The sequence below is a fragment of the Aspergillus piperis genome (assembly GCF_003184755.1).
Source record: "Aspergillus piperis CBS 112811 unplaced genomic scaffold BO85scaffold_16, whole genome shotgun sequence".
NCBI lineage: Eukaryota > Fungi > Ascomycota > Eurotiomycetes > Eurotiales > Aspergillaceae > Aspergillus > Aspergillus piperis.
The window spans coordinates 277474-295276 of NW_020291606.1; the positions used below are offsets into that span (position 1 = coordinate 277474).

The following is a 17803-nucleotide window of genomic DNA, read 5'->3' on the forward strand; positions in this document are numbered from 1 at the left end:
ATGGAAGGTGGCATATAAAGCAACTCATTTCTACTTAAGAGTCATGACACATGTATCAGAAGACAGAAGACACCGAGCCATAGCAATGACCAGAATCTACATGAAGTTCAGACAAACCCCGACGCAAGATCCTCTGGCAACGCGGCAGCAGCATAATTCTCAATAATTATCGCAGCGACGATACCACGAAATAGCCCGCACCCATACCCTGAAACAGAGACATGTTTGTCCAACAGCCGAAAGTCCCCGATCCCTCTGGGGTACCATTCTACAGCCTCCAGAGTTAGTTCAATCAACTTAGCCTCGCCGTCCACACCCGTGTCTGGGCTTATCAGCCAGACAACATGACCAACCGCAGCTCCGCTCATACACCGTGTCAAATCTGGCTGTCAAGGACGTATTGTCTTTGTGAAGATCATTCATGGCAATCTTGAAGTCAAACTTGGGCTTCATCATGGCTTTGGTTTCCAGGAAGGACAATGGGTAGCCAAGACTAGGGACTAAGAATATCAACTGTGTAGCCGCTAATAGCTAAAGACTCCCATTGAATAGCTTTATGTAGTACAAGTAACGAAGTGTTTTCCAGTACTAAAAGAGATGAAATCATCATCGTCTAACAGGATGAAACCCCGGTCTCTGCTCGAGCAGATTGACCAAGGGTATGAACAGCCTGTGGTTGGAGTCTGGATCGCTATGATACGAGGAAACTTCTTCCCAGGTCACCCACTTCCACTGCTCACATTTGTGGGGCTCCAATAGCTAGAAGGAATGATTAGCTGAGGGTGTATCAACGTAGCGTCGTTCTGGAGAATAAGGCCTTATGTGAATTATGTTGCAATAACACTAACCTCTGGCTGTGCATCATCACCCACAACAGTACAGCCCACAAAAACAGTAACATAGTGCTTTCCCTCTTCTCTCATGATATCGTTGGTCGCTGTGAGGAACTGTATGTCGCGGACTATGAGACCCGTCTCTTCTAATACTTCACGTGCCGCGCAGTCTTCGAACGACTCGTTTAATTCGAGATGACCGCCGGGTAGGGCCCATGTACCTGTGTAGAGGCATCAGAAACAGAATTGAGCTTAATGGTACCATCATACGACCAGAACGAACCAATGGACTCTATATGGGGACTTACTTACCAGCACCATGACTGCTTTTGCGCTGACCAAGAACGATTTGTCCCTTGGGATTGATGACGAAGACGCCTACGCCTACTCGGGGTTTCATAATGGGAGTGATTCGTAAGTGCGAATTGATTGAGAGAGGCGTGGAAAATATTATTCTAAAATGAGCCAATTGTGCGACTTAGAGAGAGTAAAATATCGCTATGTTTCCCAAAGAAGGGACTTTTTACATGATATTTTGCGTCAGATAAGGCGGGGGTGAGAAATGGAAATTCCATTGTAAATACCAGATTGTACTAAATGGCGGGGTTGGGATGGAACCAAACTTGGGCTTATTATCAAAGCCGAGGTTAGCTACTGTAGTAAATTAAAGACGATGATCTATAGCCATTCGGGTGTCAGGTAGGATGCAATTTACAGGCCCAGAACAGCAGTATTGTACTTTTCACTAAGGATTAGAATTACGCTCACAGAGAGATCTGTTGACGCTAGCCTACATTGGTTGATGGCTGCATGAGGTGGCTAGCAAATACCGAGACTCGTAGTATAAGATCAAAATTACCACCTAACGTAGACACACTATGAGATCTTCTTATGAAAGTCCTCCAATGAGACATGAGCGCTAAAGTGTATCATAGATTAAAGCCCTGGGATCCAGACTCCTCGTTAACCGCAAGGACAGAGTCCTAGGAACTAGTAGCATGTAAGATGGCTGGTAGACCATAATGCCAATTATGACCGCTTTTCTGACCGCCGAAAGCGGCAGAACCTAGTCGACCTCGCAGAAAAAAGTACGGATATAAGCGGATATGAGCGGATATATTTTTGAACAGCTCCGGAAGAGGCGAGTTGCATTCTGTATAATTTGTGACCGCCTTGTTTGACCGCTCCAGGCCGCGGCAGAATACAATGCCATGTGTATGTGAGCCATTGCGTTCATAGGATCTTTAGTATGGTAAAGATACCCGGGGATTCAATCATGATTTGAGATCGAGTGCCAATGCTCTAGCTCTACACTAAACTGATAGACTACTAACTACCACTACTATAATGGTTATAATGCCTAAGGCACCAAGACGATCAGGGTCCGCGCGCCAATCATAGGGCGAGCCTAAAGGCGGGGCAGATGACGGCTGATTGGCCGGAAATGGCGGGCAGGACGTCAAGGGCGTCACCGGACTGGCGGAGGATTGGCCAACCTGAGGCAGGCATGGGCGTGTGGATGGCCTCAACCGCGTCTGGCGCTTTGCTTGACCTCTCCATCATGTGCTGATGTTTATCTTCGTCTCTCATCCACCCGGACCATAACAATAACTGCCATCCCACGTTTTATCCACGCCACACTGTCTCGGCTGTTCAAACCCTCTCCTTATCGTGAAGCCTACCACCTAACTAACCGCCCCGGGAGAAATTCGTGAGAACCTCACCATGCTCCATGCGGTCTGATACGCACAACTGCCACCGTGACACGTGTAAAAAGTGGTCTCAGTTGCAAACATGACGTCGTCTAGCAACCCTTCAACTCTATCCCATAGCCGGGCTATCCCATTCGCGAGTCGGCTCAGCGAACAACTGTCGCAGCGGACCGCGCAAACCAGTTCAGGCACCGATCCCGACCATGCCGGCGACAGAAACACACCTACACTTGGGCCTCCATTGCGTCCTTCACCGAATACTCGCTCGCTGAGCGATGCGGGAAAACCAGTTTCCGCCATGCCGATCAATCACGATGATTCCCGCCCGCCCAGCAAAGATGACTCCTCCCTCTCCTCCACCCCCGAAACGCCCCAGCGGCCGTCCATGCAGAGTCTCTCGTTGAACCTCTCTGCCAGATCTTCCGGACCTTTATCCTTATCCAATCGTGCCCCGCTTTCCCCGAAGCTTGATTCCTCGGCCATCTACGGCTCGCCGGGCTCCGTGCTGCCCCGTCGTTCCCGAGGCCTGGACTTCTCGCGAGCTTGCACCAATCTCCATCACTCGACCCTTGCAGAAGCGTCCCCGGACTCCTCCCCGACTGTTGGCGGGCGCGGTGTAAATATCCCGCAGCGGCGCGGCTCGCCAGCTTCAGTCTCTGGCCTCCAGTTCTCCACCTCGAACCCCGCCGACAAGGCCACAATCTCGAGCTCGGTATCCAGCGTCAACATGATGGAATCCGATACAAGCAGTAGTGAGGAGGATGACGAACCCATGATTGGCGACCGCGACGATATGATGATCACCAATACACCCCAGGCGAAGCGGTTGGGAGGTGGAATGAGTCCGTTTGCTGTAGGGAACGTCTCCAGCCCGGGAAATGAGTGGATGGGCGGCTATTCGCAAGCAGCCGCGAGTCTTATGAGCTTCCAGCGGGCCCGTTTCCGTAAGGGACGAAGCAGGCACAGCTCTAGCAGTGCTAGTGGCAGTTCCAAGCAGAGTCCGGGTCCTCTCTCACCACCCGTGATGAAGAGTATCGAAGGCCAGAATGGGGGCTACTTTGGCGCAGGTGCCCGACGGGCTAGTCTCAGCATGGGTACGCGGGATTTGCGCCTTTCAGATGTCAGCGACGAGGGTGAGAACCGCGGTGCGCGTGGGCAGAGCCCAAGCACGTCGAACTCCGAGGGCGGGCCTTTGGGGGTGATTCGACGGGCCGTTACCCGTCGTGGGAGCTTACTCGTAAGTACTTTATTCCGATCACATAGGATGCATCTGACTCTGTTAGCCAAAAACGAAAACCTTTGCGCGTATTCGGGCGGCATTGATGGAGGAGTCTGCTCCAATTGATAGCGAGGCCAAGCGAGAAGCGGAAGTTATTCGACAAGTCAAAGAGAACGAACCTGACGTTGAAGCGAAATCGCCGCTGGGGGATTTGTCGGCTCTTGACACGTCCACTCCTGTTGCCCACGGGCAAACCCCAGAGGAAATCCCTCCAAAAGCCGGATTGACGACACCGGACGAACCAAAATTCATCGATCAGGCCAACCGAAATTCGGGAGGAGTCGAGTTCTGGAATTCATTCGACGAGCGCTACCGCACGCCGCCCCCACCCCAACGCCGACATGGAGCTTCATCGGTCTCGGAAGATGACCTTGCTATGGACATCACACCATCTACCACTGTAGGTTCGACTACAGAATTTGCTAAACCGAGCGAACGACCCGGCTCGCGCAGTGAAGCATCTCAAGGCGCCCCGGCTGGGTTTGTTGGCGAGTTCAGGAGGAAACGCCGTCGGGATGATGATTTCGATCCGAACCTCTTCAAGCGGCGAGCGGTATCGCCAAGCATGAGCGCACAGAGTAGCCCGGTCATGCCTAACTCACCGGTGGTCAAGGACACGAGTCCCAGCATCTGGGGGCCACCAAGATCGAACCTTGGCTCGCTGTTCCCCGACCGGCCTGTCACCGAAAATGGACCTCGCAATGGTAACAACCATACCGGAACCCTGAAACGAGTGGGACTGCATGGGATGAATGAAACCAGCGATGGCTTCATGAACATGAGCATTGAGTAGGCTGGCTGAGCCTGTCTACATCATTATAACTATTACAACATTCTTCGGTATCGACTAAGGATTCAATGCTGTTAGCGGGATCGGTTGAGTTTGGCGTTATCTCTGCATTCATTGGTGCTATACTTGGGACATAGCTTAACTGCATCATAACTAATCATAATAAACATTATACTGCGTACTGAAGTGAATGCATCAGAGTTGCTTGTTAGACCTTAGTGATATAGTAAGTAGAGTTGTAGAAATGCTATACGGATAGCGGCAGGTCAGGGGCCACGTGCGGGCTCGGCGGGACTCGCGCTAACTCCGTGTTGACATCGGAGCTCCATCTGCTCACCCAGCATCCACTGCCCCTCTATCCTTCGTGCTTAATCCCTTCTTAGCTTACCTTTACCCTTTAACATACTCAACTCTGGCAGCTGAGTACGTTCCATAATCATCCATGGCATCCACAACCGAACTCGCATCCTCCTTCATCGAGGGTGCCCCGCCCGGCGAGGTAGGCAGCTACCCCCTCATGCTCCTATACCTGCATGCCCCCGATCATAACTAACAGCATCTATTAGCTCGCAGACGTCGTCGCAGGTATGCAATGCAATTCGGACCCTTCATTTCGATCGTTGCCACCCGCATCGTACCCCGCACCAAGCCCATACTAAGCAGCTCTACAGACGTCAAGGCTCTCACCTCCGACGGTCCCGACATCATCCCCTCCCTCGCACCGGCCTTCGAGCGCTACAATGAGACACAGCTGGCGACTGTGAAGCTTCCCGGAGCGAGCCAGGAGGTACGTAGCCACATTCCTGATGGTGGAGTCGACCGTCCGTCCTGACAACCTCTAGGTCCTGATCAGCGAATACAACAAGCTCGAGGGAAACCGGTACTTCGATGTGGAAAGTCAGACGTCGTTTGAGGTGGACCATGTCACGCAGGTGGGTGGACACAAGCCATTGGGAAGACAAGGAATTGACAGGGAATAGGAAGCATCGGCAGCACAGTCATACGTCCTGGAGTCTCAAAATGCGGATTTGATGTACGCACTTTCCCCTTGTATCTGACTCAGTCACAGGGTGTATTGCTAACAGGATTGCAGCAAATCTCTCCTCAAGTCCCTCTCCGCACACGCCACCGAACACTACCGCACCTGCAGCTACGGCGTCTACCCGATCGAGGACGATACCGCTGTGGCCATTGTCCTCGTTGCGAACCGCTACTCGCCCAATAACTTCTGGTACACCCCCATTTCAGGTTCTGGATGATGAAATACTAATTGGCGACAGGAATGGTCGCTTCCGCGCCATCTACACTCTCCCCGTGAACTCCTCTTCGACCACCATCTCCGGCCAGATCAAGGTCGATGTGCACTACTATGAAGACGGCAACGTGGCTCTCAACACCAACAAGCCGGTGAATCTGTCGGTGCCATCCGTGGATGCCAGTTCCATCATCTCGCGCATCGCGGCTGCGGAGCGGGATTACCAGGAGGAGTTGAACCGGGCGTTTGTTAGCACGGCAGAGGGAGTATTCAAGGGGCTGCGGAGACAGTTGCCGATCACACGGCAGAAGGTTGAGTGGGAGAAGGTCGGAGGATACCGGCTGGGACAGGATATTGCGGGAGGACGGTGATTGTTGTAGATGTGTAGATTAGCGTTGAACAATTGTGTGAATTTGAAAGTGACATGTCACGTACATCATCCTCGTTGTGATCCTGATGGGGTGAATATGATAGATAAGCGGATACCGAGCCGATATCGCGTACCCGCCATACCAGCAGCCCCTTGGCAAATAGCCTAATTAATTCCTAGTACTTAAACCGCGTCGTTACCCACCGCCGCCAAATAACACATCTACAATAGACTGCATACCCCCGCACATATACCCCCAGAGCAATAGAAAGAAACCAGAATGTTAGACCATTTATACCGCTTCACGCGCACCACCCCAGGTCTTGAAAAGACCCTCCGTCTCGTCCAATCCTTCTGTGTGCTGGCCCTGCAAATACCCACTCTGGAAAATGAGTCCATTTCGCGTTTCACCACCGCCAAGACACAGTTTGCTTTGAGTTAGTTCTTCCATAACCCTACGTGGGTACCAACATCCACCATTGGGATCAACTAGTATTGAACATTAAACAGCAAGACGTTTCCTCCGCTTCTTCAACTTCATCGACTGCTTCAATAAGGCGTTTGCTTTGCTGGGCAGCCCTTCTTCCGCTCAAAACAATGTCATCAAGACAGTCATTGAAATAAGCAAGTGGTCCTGCTTTGGATGTTACTTTCTCTTGGAAGATTTAACCCTGGTATGTTTCCGTTCCCTTGCTATCTAACCCATGATATAATACTAAAGTAACATGCAAGTTACACGCAACATCCATCTACCCAAACCCCTACAACAAAACCATATTAACAGAAGCGAATAAATTCTGGTTCTATGCGCTGGGATTCTCGATCTTGGGTGCTGCTTTTGATATTACGTTCTCTTCGGCGTCATCTGCGTCTAAAACGAAGGACGAGAAGAAAAAGGAGCAAGCTCCTTCTTTAGACCGCTTCTCGCTACTGAAGAAGATGCTCTGTGTTGATGCTTGTGATCTGCTTATCCCTGGTACCTTTTTGGGGTGGATTGAAATGGGTCAGTTAGGGGTTGGCGTGGGGATGGTGGTTAGTACCCTTGTTTCGGGGTGGGATATGTGGAATGCTGTTTGATCTGCCGGAGGGGTTAGTGAGGGTATATAGATCTTCATATCTTGGTAGATATAGAGTGGAGGGAACATGTGATCTTCGTAGATATTCAAATAAACCAGTATCTACTTACTCTTCATCTCTATACACCCACCCAGTCCTCCCACCCCTCTTCCCCGATATCAGGAACCCCCATATCTCCAAACAAACTATTGAACAGCGCCACATCCACCGCATGCAAATCCCATTCTTCACTACCACCAATACCACCACTCCCTATGTCCTCCTTCTCACTCCTCTCAAACCCAATCGTCCCATAATACGGAATATATACATGCAAACTCCTCCCTCCATCTCCTACCCTCCCATCATACTCCCTTCCTCCCTTCCCATCCTCACCCATATTCTCCCTAGCCACATACCCAACACCTCCGGCAGCACTCTCCTCCACCCCCAACAGATGCCTCATTATACCCGCCAATTTCCCCGCAATCTCGTCCGTCCCTGACCCTGACTCCACCATATCCTCAATAATAGAGAGTGTCCGCTCCATCATCCCGCGATCACTAGGTCGACTATGCGCGAGGAAACTGACTACTATCCCTATTCCTCCCTGCTTCTCGCGGTGGAGATGACTTGAAGAGTCGATATGCGCAATACACAACACCGTCATCGCCACAAAAGCAATGAAATCCACCCCGCGGCAGTAGTAATGCGCTGGATTGGAGGAGCGGAAAGCGATATACCGGGCCAGTATCTCGCGACTCACTGTTATGATGGTGAGTTTGCTTTGGTCATATGCTGTAGAGTCTTGGGGTGAGCGGAGCAAGTAGGGGAGGTGCAGACGGAGGAGGAGCTGGTAGTGCGTGAAGTGGGCGTTTAGGCGGAGGGTATTCTGGATGATGGTGGCTTGGGTTTGGTTGGGTGTTAGGTCTGGAATGAGCCACCACTGGGGAGGCATCTGGGCGGCTGCGTTCTGGAGCATTTGGTCGATGTCGTTCGTCAGAGAGAGGTTGTTGATATCATCTTCTGTGCGGTGGAGGATACGGCCAGCTACGATGCAGTGCATGCGATGCATGCGGTCTTGGGGTGTGCATGTTTCTAGGGCTTTAGGAGAGAGGCACCGTGGTTCGAGATTGGTAGGTGGTAGGCCGAGCATGAGGGAGAGGTAGTGGTCCATTTCGACGAGGCGGAAACACAGGTAATCTGGATTCAGAGTGTTGCGGGTTGCTGGATCGAGAGTTTTCAGGGATGATGCGGGGAGTCCGCGGTGGAGCGACAGCATTTGTGCGATGGCTGTGGCTCGGCGGATAGCTAGCCAGGCTTGATGGAGGTTACCAGCGTAGTTCTGGTACTGGGCTTCGAGCATGATGCATTGCAGGCCTTCGATGGAGGGCGTGAGCTCGTCGTTTGTGGTCACTAGTCTGGTGGCACGGGTGACGGCGCGGGTCATGATGTCGTGGTAGGAGATGGATAGGTTAGATAGGGTCTGGATGGAGGATGGGGGGATGCCTTGGAGGAAGATAGCGAGGGTGAGGAGTTTGCGTGTGATTAGGACGGGGTGGGAGCTTGGTGCTGGTAATTGGAGCATTTCTTGGGGAGTTGGTAGTTTGTCGTCTGCGGAGAGGGAATTAGGGACCCAGATTTCGTAGTTCATATATACTGATATGCCAACAGGGAGATTGTAGATATGGTTGAGCTCCCTCTGGCTGGGCCAGGCAGCGAGAAGGTCGCGATTTATGCTCTCATACGGGCCTGCGGGGATGTTGTTCTCTGGGGACGGCTCCTGGAGGTATCAGCATTGAAAAAATGAAATAGGTATTCGAGGACTAAGCTCACTTGATCTTTTTGGCTGCAGCGTATACTATAATTTTCCAGTGTCCCAGAAGTTGGGGGAGTTTCGGGGCAGTCCCCAGGAGATACAGCTTTCGTGGCGTTTGAGCGAACCAGCTGTTCCAGGATTCTCTCCACTCGGTCGAGTCGAGCATCGACCAAATCTTTGCTTGTAGGCATAGGGCTATCTGGGAGCTCCTGACTGATGCATTTAGATCCCCGTCGACTGCAGTTATCGCAGTTGGCATTGGAGTAGGAGCTGAAGATACATCGAACCTTGCGCCGCTTGCATTCCCAGCAGCTCCTTGTGCCCTTGCGGACCTTTCTCCGCTTCGCTTGTGAGTGCTCCTCCATATTCGTTTCAGTCACTATCAGGCAAGCTTCCGTGTCTCTCGGTCGAAAATTGAGGGGACAGGGAATGAGATGCTCTGCGGAAGGATCTCGGACTAAGGTGTTGGATTCGCCCGAACTCGGCGGAATAACGCCATGCTCACATCAGCCCTAGTACAATACGCTATGACGGGAATAATGTCTCGAAAGACGTGTTATATTTACTAAGCTAGATAAACTTCCCTCTGCGTATCCGTATCACTCTTCTCAGCCGGGTACTCGAGCCTTTCCTTTCCACGCCTCAGTCAGGAACTTCTCGACGGGGGTGAATTCGAAATCAGACAGAAGACTATTCCATTCATCCGAAACAGCATAGGATCCAGCATTAACCGCCAAAAGGATCCTGCTGGTCATATATTTCGAGGCCACTGCCACCTGCTCGGGCGGAATTGAAGGATGATCCACTGTTGGTGTCCACGACGTCTCCCACGTCCCAGCTTCCAAGTCCTCCGCCTTCACTCGCTCAATGGTAAATGGGAGCCCACCTGGAGATAATGAGTCAGAACATATTTTTATGTATGTAAAGTTGTAGGAAAGAAACCCACCGCGAGCTCTCTCTCCTAGAGCGATAAATTCACCGATGGAGATGTTAAAACCCTGGATACCTCCAACCACTGGCCACTCGCCTTCATATTCAACAGCTCTGGCCACAACTCTAGCGATATCCTGAACTGCCGTCAAGGTGATACGGGTTCCATCGTCTCCGTCCACCAGGATCATTCGGCGGTTAGCAAAGTCGAAGGGGGTTGCGATTGAGGGCAGGTGGCGGGCCGATTGATGTGGATGGGTCAGATAGTTTACGAACACGCCGGGCTGAAAGAGGGTATACTCGAGGACCTGATTGAGTTGGTTTAGATGTTCCGCCTGGTGGAATGTTGTATGATCGTACCTTCTTATCCTTGTTCAGCTCTTGGAGATACCGGCGCGTTTCGCCTTTGTAGGCATACCAGTCCAGGTAGTCCAAGCGGGAGCTGTACTAGGTTAGTGTTTGGATGATAGTAGAAGTGGGATAAAAAGTCTCACGAAGCCCATTCACTCGGCGCAAAGCGCTTCACTCCGGCCTGAACAGCCGCATTGATGAGGTTCTTCTGAGTGGTGCTTCCGGGATCATCCTGCGTAGTGATGAAGGAGAGAACGGTGTGCACTTCTTGAAGAGCCTTGATTAGTTGAGTGGTGTCGTTGTAGTCGACTTTGATCCAAGTGATGCCTTCGGTAGGTTCTTGGGCTAGAGTATCCTGCATAGACTCGTTAATGTAAAAATACTTCTATTGACTGCGGTCATCGGACATGACGAACCTTTCTAGTCAGAACAATGATTTTATGTTTGTTTGCAGCAATAAGGGCGTCGATAACCTCTCGGCCAACACCTGTTCGAGTGTTAGTGATATAACTGGTGAGACCACGAAGGATGGAAAAGTTCACCGCCGGAGCCTCCAGCAATTGCAACCTTGACCATTTTCAAAGTGGAAATGAGAAAAACCCTTAAAGTATAGAATTCAATTATTCTTATGGTTTGTGCGAACTGGAGTTGTATGTGTTGGGCTCAACGGTGCCGGAGACAGCTGGTCTATATACTGGCTTGGACCGAGAGTTCGGCCGAAGTTATGGCACCATCAAATATCGAATCTTGAATTAATCTCATCCTTTCTATGACAAATTTACTTGCTTTGATGATCAAGACAGCTTCTACAAGGAAGTTTCGGTCGAATATCGGAGATTAACATCACTACATACTAGCAGTTTTTCGCTTAAAGGTCAACACTACTGGACATCCGACGGTGATTGGCGTATCGTAGACATTCCTCAATGATTCAAGCTACATCGCAATCCAGATACCCTGTGCACTGCAGCAAGTTCAGTAGGTCGGGCATCAACTAGAGATCAGCATTGTCCCTAACGTCAATGCAGAACAGCTCCGTCTCAGCATAGATAGTCTCAGGGTCTCCACAGGCACTAGCCCAAAGGCGATAGTTGCAACTAGGAGAAAATATTAGCATACATGTCTATTGTTAATTATATCTGGCATAGCATACTTGAGAGGGACATCCATCGGTCCAGGTGGAGGGATGGTAACCTCATCTCGGCCCATGACCGCGTATCGCAGGACGAGCTCGGTCACTGGAGGATAGTCAACGCGGTTGGTAAGGTAGATGCAAAAGGTCTTGTTCTCCTCTCCACTGCTTCAGTCAGCAAGTGTAAAAAAATCCCTCTGAGGGCAAAAGCTCACGAGACATGGGACCATTTGACCGTCAAGGGCTCCTTGAGGTCCCAAGTAGTCTGGGCTGGTTCACCGCCACCTGGCTTTTCCCAAAGCATGTTGATAGATCGGTAATGATAAACTAAATGTGTGAAATATGTTGAGTTTGAACACAGGTCAGAACGATGGCATGGTATCGAGAGCAGAAATGAGCAAGACGAACTGCTCAATTATATACCCGCGGGTGTGCACAATGCCTTCGACAGAGGCAGGGATCCAGAAGTGCTTTGACCGAAGGTGACGACGATATATGACTACAATTGCAGTTAGTATAGTTATTCAACTGTTAGTCTGTTAAACAGTGAGGTAAATCATGATGTAGATGTCCATCAGAGGCTGCCTAGGCGAGCGGAGATGCGCAACAAGGTGTAGATGCTGCCTGAGAGATGCAGATACGAGCATTTCACAGCATCCTATGGTTGCAGCTTGCGTTACAGAGGCCCAAGCATTGTCCATGGCACTCCCTTCCAGTACATGAATAGATGAGATGTCGAACCAGGACGTACGTTCTATGGGAGGGCGTCTGCAAGATGCATATTAGGTCCATCCAAAAGCTCATCGCCGCTTACACAATTGGCTGGAGGATAAAGCGTTCGGCTATCTAAGCTTCAGATATAAAACCTTTTGCTTTCCAAAGCTCATTCCAGCAAGGATCTATAAGCTTACTATGGATTTGATTACCCCACTGTGTAACAATGGATGCAAAGGGTCCCTTGTCAATCTGATGAGCTCTCCTTCAGATTCGGAATGTGTGAACGCAACCCATGAATAATTTCGGTGTCACAGTACATCGGCGAATAACCTTCACATTTCTCAGTATGCCCGAGACTCCCACACTCGCCACTATAGAATTATAGTACGTAAAGATCTGAGTCCTTGCGGCTCGTAGTTCGAGGAATGCGGTTATTTTACAGCCAGTCGCTACCAAACCTTCGAGAACTCCGACCAGAGATAGAACCCCAGACATGTTAACAGCTCCGATAGTCTGGGAATGAGAGAAGATTCATTGGAGGGGGGATACCTCGAGGCTAAACTGGGGCTTGCATTCACTTCGCGACATCTTCAATACCATACTTTCCTACACGTTAAGAAATTCCTCTTCTAGGTCTTCCGCCATCTTTCATGTTTTTTCTTCTACCTTATTCCTCTAAAGCCTCCAGTGTCAACCAATGGCCTGTATTTGAATTGCTAACATTCCGAAGAATTCAAGTTACTTTCTGCACACCATAGCAGTTAGCACCATGCTAACTTTGAAGTCGTCATTGATGACCACCGGTGTGGTCTTCCCATGCGGTTAAAAGCCCTCAGTTGCCTTTCTTACCTGGCATCTTCTAGCAAGAATATGGCCGATTCCAATTGCTTTCATATTTACTAACAGTCACCGAGAGACATGGTAGAAAATGCGGTCTTCTGAACTGCTATCGTCACTTAAAAGATGCCAGAAACCTTTCGCAACATCAGCACAGAGATGAAAAAATAATTCTAGTCCCGATGAAATATGCTAATGTCAACAATCGATAACATGAGAGTGCCTGTGCCGTTCCCCGCCTGACAGAATTTTCCATGGAATTTTGCTTGCACGTGGTTAGTAAATAGCGGATATCCCCTCTACATATCCTGTCAGGGCAGGACATGCATCCGTAAGCCAGTGGGATAGTGGCAAATGATTCCCGGAGAGGAATCCGCAGTGGATCTTCATGATCGGCTCACACCCCGCAATCGCCTTGTGAATATTCTTCCCTCTATGCTTCTTGTCATCTCGGAAACTTCTCCTTTATTGCATCATCTGCCCCCATCTTGATTTTCCATATTTATCTCACGGTTCCAGAACTACTCGGTATTGATTGCTCGGAAAAGTTGTTTTGTAGCTCAAGTATGCAATCGTGCAAACCCTACCCGGAAAACTAATTGAATTCACTCGAGTTGTAACCATAGTTCTGAAAGTCAAGACCAACAATATGACCTCTTATCACACTCCATTTACCCCATTTATTACATTAAATAACATTTAAATCTTTATATACTACGGCGTTCGATGAGTGAGTGCACTGTCTCCGGTGATGTTCGCGCAGAGGCAGTGACCGGATAAAAATCCGATCAGCACTAGCATTTCCGAGCCCTCCATCACAGCATCGGACATCGTCTTCATTGAACAATAGGGTATCTGGGACTAATTTAAATACTGACATTTCTTCAATGATCGATCCAAGTTACTCAAGATAGAATCTGCTTACTAAATATCTTGTCTATGTAACAACAACAACCCAAAGATCAAGATGCTCTCTACAGTCGCACCACACCCACCCACACTACAGGAGCCTCTGTCTAAAGGCGATGTCACTTTGCCTTTGGAATCCCAAGAGCCTTCGACAATTGACGAGCTTGTTCGTCAGCGTGCATCACTTGGGGCCGCTCAGCCCATCATCTCCTATCCGAGCACCGGCATTGAATATGTGGACTATCCACTGCAGCAACTGGATGTCTTCGCATTCCGCGTCTCCAAGGTGCTATCAGATCGCATTCCGCCCCGGAAGTCGTCAGCTGAAACCCCCAAAGTCATCGCTTTACTGGGGCCATCTGACCTCAACTACCTGGTGATGCTGCTTTCCCTAGCTAAGCTGAGTCACAGTGGACTGCTTTTATCAACCAGGATATCCGTGGATGCTTACGTCTCGCTACTGGAGAAGACCGGGTCAAGGCATATCTTCATTCATAGCTCTTTCCGGGACACCGCTGAAGATATCAAGAAGCGGGTACCTGAGCTTGTCATTGATGAGATCCCGACTGAGGAAAACTATCACTATCCCATTACGGAGGATGTCGACACGAACCTGGTCCCGCACCTTGACCCGAAAATTGAGTCCAAACATATCGCATGGATTATTCATTCCAGTGGCTCGACTGGACTTCCGAAGCCTATCTTCCACACCCAATCTGCTGCACTGAAGAATTACTCGGGACATATGAACATGTCGGGGTTCGTTACTTTGCCGCTGTACCACAACCATGGAATCAGCTGTCTCTTCCGGACAATTCACGCTAAGAAACAGCTGCATCTCTACAATGCCAATCTTCCATTGACCAGGCAGTACCTGCTTGAGATTATGGGCTCGAACGCTTTCGAGATCTTCTATGGTGTGCCGTATGCACTGAAGCTGTTGGCTGAGACACAGGAGGGAATATCCGCTTTGGCTAAGCTTAAGGCCGTCATGTTCGGAGGGTCAGCATGCCCGGACTCTCTAGGAAATCTGCTAGTCGAGAATGGTGTTCACCTCATCAGTCACTACGGATCGTGAGCGCTTCTCAACCGCATTGGAATATTCTACTAACACACATGCAGAACTGAGACCGGTCAGCTCATGATGTCCACCAGGCCTCGCGAAGACAAGGGATGGGACTGGCTCCGCCCCTCTGACTATGTCAAGAAATTCTTGAGGTTTGAAGAGCGCTTTCCGGGAGTATTCGAGCTAGTGTGTCTAGATGGATGGCCCTCTAAGGTCATGACCAACCGACCTGATGGCTCGTACGCCACCAAGGACCTGTTTGTCAAGCATCCCACCATGGAGGCATACAAGTACTATGCTCGTCTGGACGATACAATAATCCTATATAATGGAGAAAAAGTCAACCCACTTGACCTAGAAGGGCGAGTCCGGCAGCGCAGCACTGTTGCCGAAGCCATTGCATTCGGAGCAGGCAAAGCCCAGATCGGACTGGCTGTCGTCCGCGCACCTGGCACCGAGTCTCTCTCCGATGAAGAGGTCATTGACAGCATTTGGCCGGCTGTTGAGAAGGCTCATGAGGCGCTACCTGCGTTTGGACAACTTTCGAAGAATATGGTTCGAGTGTTGCCTGCAGATACTCCCTACCCTCGGACTGACAAGGGCACCATCATCCGCCAAGCCTTCTACAAGAACTTCCAACCTTTGATTGAAGAAATTTATGCCGCTGTGGATGCCATGACTGGCACGCTAGTTCTGTCTGAGCTTGAATTGAGGGACTTCCTTAAGAAGCAAATTCTGCAAATTCTGCCCCTCAAAGACACCAGCCTGTTGACAGATGACGCTGATTTCTTCTCACTGGGCATGGACTCCCTACAAGCCAGCCAACTACGCACTGTGCTCGTCCAGAACTTGGACACCAAGGGGCAGCAACTGGGGCTCAACATTGCCTTCGAGCAGCCCACTATTGCCGTGCTCGCCCGTTTCCTGGCCGCTGTACAGTCCGGAGAAGCCCTTCCAGATTCTCAGCCGATCCCTGAACAGATGCGTGCACTCATCTCACAATTCAGCCACTTTGAACCACATGTTCCACTTCCCAATGACCTTCCCGGTCGTTACGTCGTAAGTCACTTTTACCATCTCAACAAGTACACCCTCCTAACAATCACAGGTCCTCACCGGCGCCACCGGCTCCCTCGGCAGCCACGTTGCACATCAACTCGCGCAGAACCCCTCCGTGAACAAAGTCTACTGCCTTATCCGCGCCTCCTCTCCCATCGAAGCCTACAAGCGCCTCCACGACGCTCTCCAAGCCCGCCACCTCTACACCCCTCTCTCATCTTCCTCCAAAGCCAAGCTCATCGCCCTCCCCGCCCCAGCCCTATCCCACCCAACTGTCTCCCTCCCGGAAGAAACCTACAACACTCTCCTCACCGAAACCACCGACATCATCCACTGCGCCTGGCCCGTCAACTTCAACCTCCAGCTCAGCAGTCTCGCACACGACACTCTCCCCACCCTGCACAACCTCCTCACTCTAGCCCTAAAAGCCCAGCGCCCCGAACCCGCCACGTTCAACTTCTGCTCCTCCGTCAGCAGCGTCGTGAACAGCACCGTCTCCCCCATCCCGGAATCCCTCCCCGACTCCCTCACCGCCGCACAGTCCATGGGCTATGCGCAGTCCAAGCTCATCGCAGAACACATCTGCGCCAACGCCACGCCCTACCTGGATGCTCGTGTCCTCCGTATCGGGCAAATCATCGGCGACACCAAGCACGGGGTATGGAATGCCACGGAGGCGATTCCCCTGATGCTTAGGGCTGCGGTTACGGTGGGGGCGTTGCCGAGGCTAGATGAGAGGATGCGGTGGGTGCCGGTTGATGTTGTTGCTGGGGCAGTGATGGATATTACGCTTCACCAGGGGGAAAGAGAAGGGAGGAAGAAGGGGGTAGATGATGTGGAGGTGTATAATATTCTGAACCCGTACAGCTTCCATTGGACAAAGGATCTGCTCCCTGCTCTGAGGGCTGCCGGGTTGGAGTTTGAGGATGTGGAGTTCGAGGAGTGGATTCAGCGGGTGAGGAATGTGGCGGATCCGGAGAGGAATCCGCCGGTTAAGTTGGTCGGGTTCTGGGAGGGGAAGTATGGGAGTAAGAAGCCGTTTAGTGGTTTGGAGTTTGTGACGGACAAGGCGAGGGAGAGGGCCGAAGGGTTGAGAGGGTTGAGTGTGGATGGGTTGGAGGGGGGTTTGGTGGGCAGGATGGTGGAGTGGTTTAGGGAGGTTGCGTGGGTTTGAAGTAGTATATATGGTATCAGTTAGTGGTTAAGTGTGTTACTCATTTGGACTTTCTGGGATAGTCTGTTTTGAGATGATTATTTTAGGGATATACTATGACTCAAGTGCGAGGTGAAGGCAATATTTAGACTATTTACTAGTAGGATCGGACATAGGTTGAATTCTATTTGCACAGTCTCTTCGGCTTACAACAGTATTATGGTTCTACTGCTAGAGTTCCTCAATACTGCTTTAAATAGACGACTGCTTTAAATAGACAACGCCCATGAATTTAGTTAGAAGAAAGCCATCACTCTAAGTACCTGGTACTAGAACTTATGATGCTATAGCACGGGCTGGTGCTGGCGCAGATATATATAGACCACAACATATCATAGTACCAGTAAGTATTATAGATAAGTAATAGTGGTCTATGAACTCAAGAACCCAATTACTACGTATCCATCATATAGAGCACATTCCCAAAATATACAGAAGTGACAGACACTGGCTATCGCGTTTAGAGGAGAGATGG

General features: G+C 50.4%; 9 protein-coding genes across 9 annotated transcripts; 4 read left to right on the plus strand and 5 right to left on the minus strand.

Moving 5' to 3' along the window:
- Positions 1-26: 26 nt before the first annotated feature.
- BO85DRAFT_81595 (uncharacterized protein) lies at positions 27-543 on the minus strand. Its single transcript, XM_025665701.1, has one exon. It carries the CDS (start codon positions 366-368, stop codon positions 108-110), a length of 261 nt encoding a protein of 86 aa, XP_025513145.1. The 5' UTR covers positions 369-543; the 3' UTR covers positions 27-107.
- BO85DRAFT_479714 (nucleotide triphosphate diphosphatase NUDT15) lies at positions 516-1479 on the minus strand. The gene is made up of 3 exons (XM_025662964.1): positions 1146-1479; positions 849-1054; positions 516-759 (listed from the first exon to the last, which is right to left on the minus strand). Exons 1-3 carry the CDS (start codon positions 1231-1233, stop codon positions 607-609), a joined length of 447 nt encoding a protein of 148 aa, XP_025513146.1. The 5' UTR covers positions 1234-1479; the 3' UTR covers positions 516-606.
- An 882-nt stretch (positions 1480-2361) lies between these two features.
- BO85DRAFT_470569 (uncharacterized protein) lies at positions 2362-4798 on the plus strand. The gene is made up of 2 exons (XM_025662405.1): positions 2362-3782; positions 3829-4798. Exons 1-2 carry the CDS (start codon positions 2628-2630, stop codon positions 4615-4617), a joined length of 1944 nt encoding a protein of 647 aa, XP_025513147.1. The 5' UTR covers positions 2362-2627; the 3' UTR covers positions 4618-4798.
- Positions 4799-4960: 162 nt separating this feature from the next.
- On the plus strand, positions 4961-6370 carry BO85DRAFT_451568 (F-actin-capping protein subunit alpha). Its single transcript, XM_025660617.1, has 7 exons — positions 4961-5113; positions 5181-5199; positions 5286-5401; positions 5457-5546; positions 5595-5647; positions 5708-5845; positions 5895-6370. Exons 1-7 carry the CDS (start codon positions 5057-5059, stop codon positions 6238-6240), a joined length of 819 nt encoding a protein of 272 aa, XP_025513148.1. The 5' UTR covers positions 4961-5056; the 3' UTR covers positions 6241-6370.
- Positions 6371-6481: 111 nt separating this feature from the next.
- On the plus strand, positions 6482-7387 carry BO85DRAFT_522112 (PEX11 domain protein). Its single transcript, XM_025665237.1, has 3 exons — positions 6482-6676; positions 6750-6913; positions 6972-7387. The coding sequence occupies exons 1-3, from the start codon at positions 6520-6522 to the stop codon at positions 7314-7316; spliced, it is 666 nt and encodes a 221-aa protein (XP_025513149.1). The 5' UTR covers positions 6482-6519; the 3' UTR covers positions 7317-7387.
- A 47-nt stretch (positions 7388-7434) lies between these two features.
- BO85DRAFT_498973 (uncharacterized protein) lies at positions 7435-9494 on the minus strand (the record flags this gene model as incomplete). The annotated part of the gene is made up of 2 exons (XM_025664043.1): positions 7435-9075; positions 9264-9494. Coding segments are annotated over 2 exons (1872 nt in total), but the record flags the coding sequence as incomplete, so codon positions are not given.
- Positions 9495-9722: 228 nt separating this feature from the next.
- On the minus strand, positions 9723-10971 carry BO85DRAFT_461394 (NmrA-like family protein; the record flags this gene model as incomplete). The annotated part of the gene is made up of 6 exons (XM_025661782.1): positions 9723-10000; positions 10061-10352; positions 10405-10486; positions 10539-10759; positions 10812-10882; positions 10938-10971. The coding sequence occupies 6 exons, from the start codon at positions 10969-10971 to the stop codon at positions 9723-9725; spliced, it is 978 nt and encodes a 325-aa protein (XP_025513151.1).
- Positions 10972-11288: 317 nt separating this feature from the next.
- BO85DRAFT_479718 (uncharacterized protein) lies at positions 11289-11893 on the minus strand. The gene is made up of 3 exons (XM_025662965.1): positions 11743-11893; positions 11549-11692; positions 11289-11492 (listed from the first exon to the last, which is right to left on the minus strand). Exons 1-3 carry the CDS (start codon positions 11829-11831, stop codon positions 11390-11392), a joined length of 336 nt encoding a protein of 111 aa, XP_025513152.1. The 5' UTR covers positions 11832-11893; the 3' UTR covers positions 11289-11389.
- A 2155-nt stretch (positions 11894-14048) lies between these two features.
- On the plus strand, positions 14049-17792 carry BO85DRAFT_498980 (putative NRPS-like enzyme; the record flags this gene model as incomplete). Its single annotated transcript, XM_025664044.1, has 5 exons — positions 14049-15064; positions 15113-16115; positions 16165-17279; positions 17602-17671; positions 17742-17792. The coding sequence occupies 5 exons, from the start codon at positions 14049-14051 to the stop codon at positions 17790-17792; spliced, it is 3255 nt and encodes a 1084-aa protein (XP_025513153.1).
- Positions 17793-17803: the final 11 nt, after the last annotated feature.

What these genes read in the sequence shown, in the direction of transcription:
- BO85DRAFT_81595 (XM_025665701.1), bottom strand. Translation starts at nt 368, where the DNA reads ATGAGCGGAGCTGCGGTTGGTCATGTTGTCTGGCTGATAAGCCCAGAC.
- BO85DRAFT_479714 (XM_025662964.1), bottom strand. Translation starts at nt 1,233, where the DNA reads ATGAAACCCCGAGTAGGCGTAGGCGTCTTCGTCATCAATCCCAAGGGA. An exon ending in CAAAAGCAGTCATGGTGCTG is followed by an intron (nt 1,055 to 1,145) that starts GTAAGTAAGTCC and finishes GCCTCTACACAG; the next exon opens with GTACATGGGCCCTACCCGGC. An exon ending in GTGATGATGCACAGCCAGAG is followed by an intron (nt 760 to 848) that starts GTTAGTGTTATT and finishes CATTCCTTCTAG; the next exon opens with CTATTGGAGCCCCACAAATG.
- BO85DRAFT_470569 (XM_025662405.1), top strand. Translation starts at nt 2,628, where the DNA reads ATGACGTCGTCTAGCAACCCTTCAACTCTATCCCATAGCCGGGCTATC. An exon ending in CCCGTCGTGGGAGCTTACTC is followed by an intron (nt 3,783 to 3,828) that starts GTAAGTACTTTA and finishes TGACTCTGTTAG; the next exon opens with CCAAAAACGAAAACCTTTGC.
- BO85DRAFT_451568 (XM_025660617.1), top strand. Translation starts at nt 5,057, where the DNA reads ATGGCATCCACAACCGAACTCGCATCCTCCTTCATCGAGGGTGCCCCG. An exon ending in TCTCAAAATGCGGATTTGAT is followed by an intron (nt 5,648 to 5,707) that starts GTACGCACTTTC and finishes ACAGGATTGCAG; the next exon opens with CAAATCTCTCCTCAAGTCCC. An exon ending in TACTCGCCCAATAACTTCTG is followed by an intron (nt 5,846 to 5,894) that starts GTACACCCCCAT and finishes AATTGGCGACAG; the next exon opens with GAATGGTCGCTTCCGCGCCA.
- BO85DRAFT_522112 (XM_025665237.1), top strand. Translation starts at nt 6,520, where the DNA reads ATGTTAGACCATTTATACCGCTTCACGCGCACCACCCCAGGTCTTGAA. An exon ending in CAAGACACAGTTTGCTTTGA is followed by an intron (nt 6,677 to 6,749) that starts GTTAGTTCTTCC and finishes AACATTAAACAG; the next exon opens with CAAGACGTTTCCTCCGCTTC. An exon ending in TCTTGGAAGATTTAACCCTG is followed by an intron (nt 6,914 to 6,971) that starts GTATGTTTCCGT and finishes GTAACATGCAAG; the next exon opens with TTACACGCAACATCCATCTA.
- BO85DRAFT_479718 (XM_025662965.1), bottom strand. Translation starts at nt 11,831, where the DNA reads ATGCTTTGGGAAAAGCCAGGTGGCGGTGAACCAGCCCAGACTACTTGG. An exon ending in GTCAAATGGTCCCATGTCTC is followed by an intron (nt 11,693 to 11,742) that starts GTGAGCTTTTGC and finishes TGACTGAAGCAG; the next exon opens with TGGAGAGGAGAACAAGACCT. An exon ending in CCGATGGATGTCCCTCTCAA is followed by an intron (nt 11,493 to 11,548) that starts GTATGCTATGCC and finishes ATTTTCTCCTAG; the next exon opens with TTGCAACTATCGCCTTTGGG.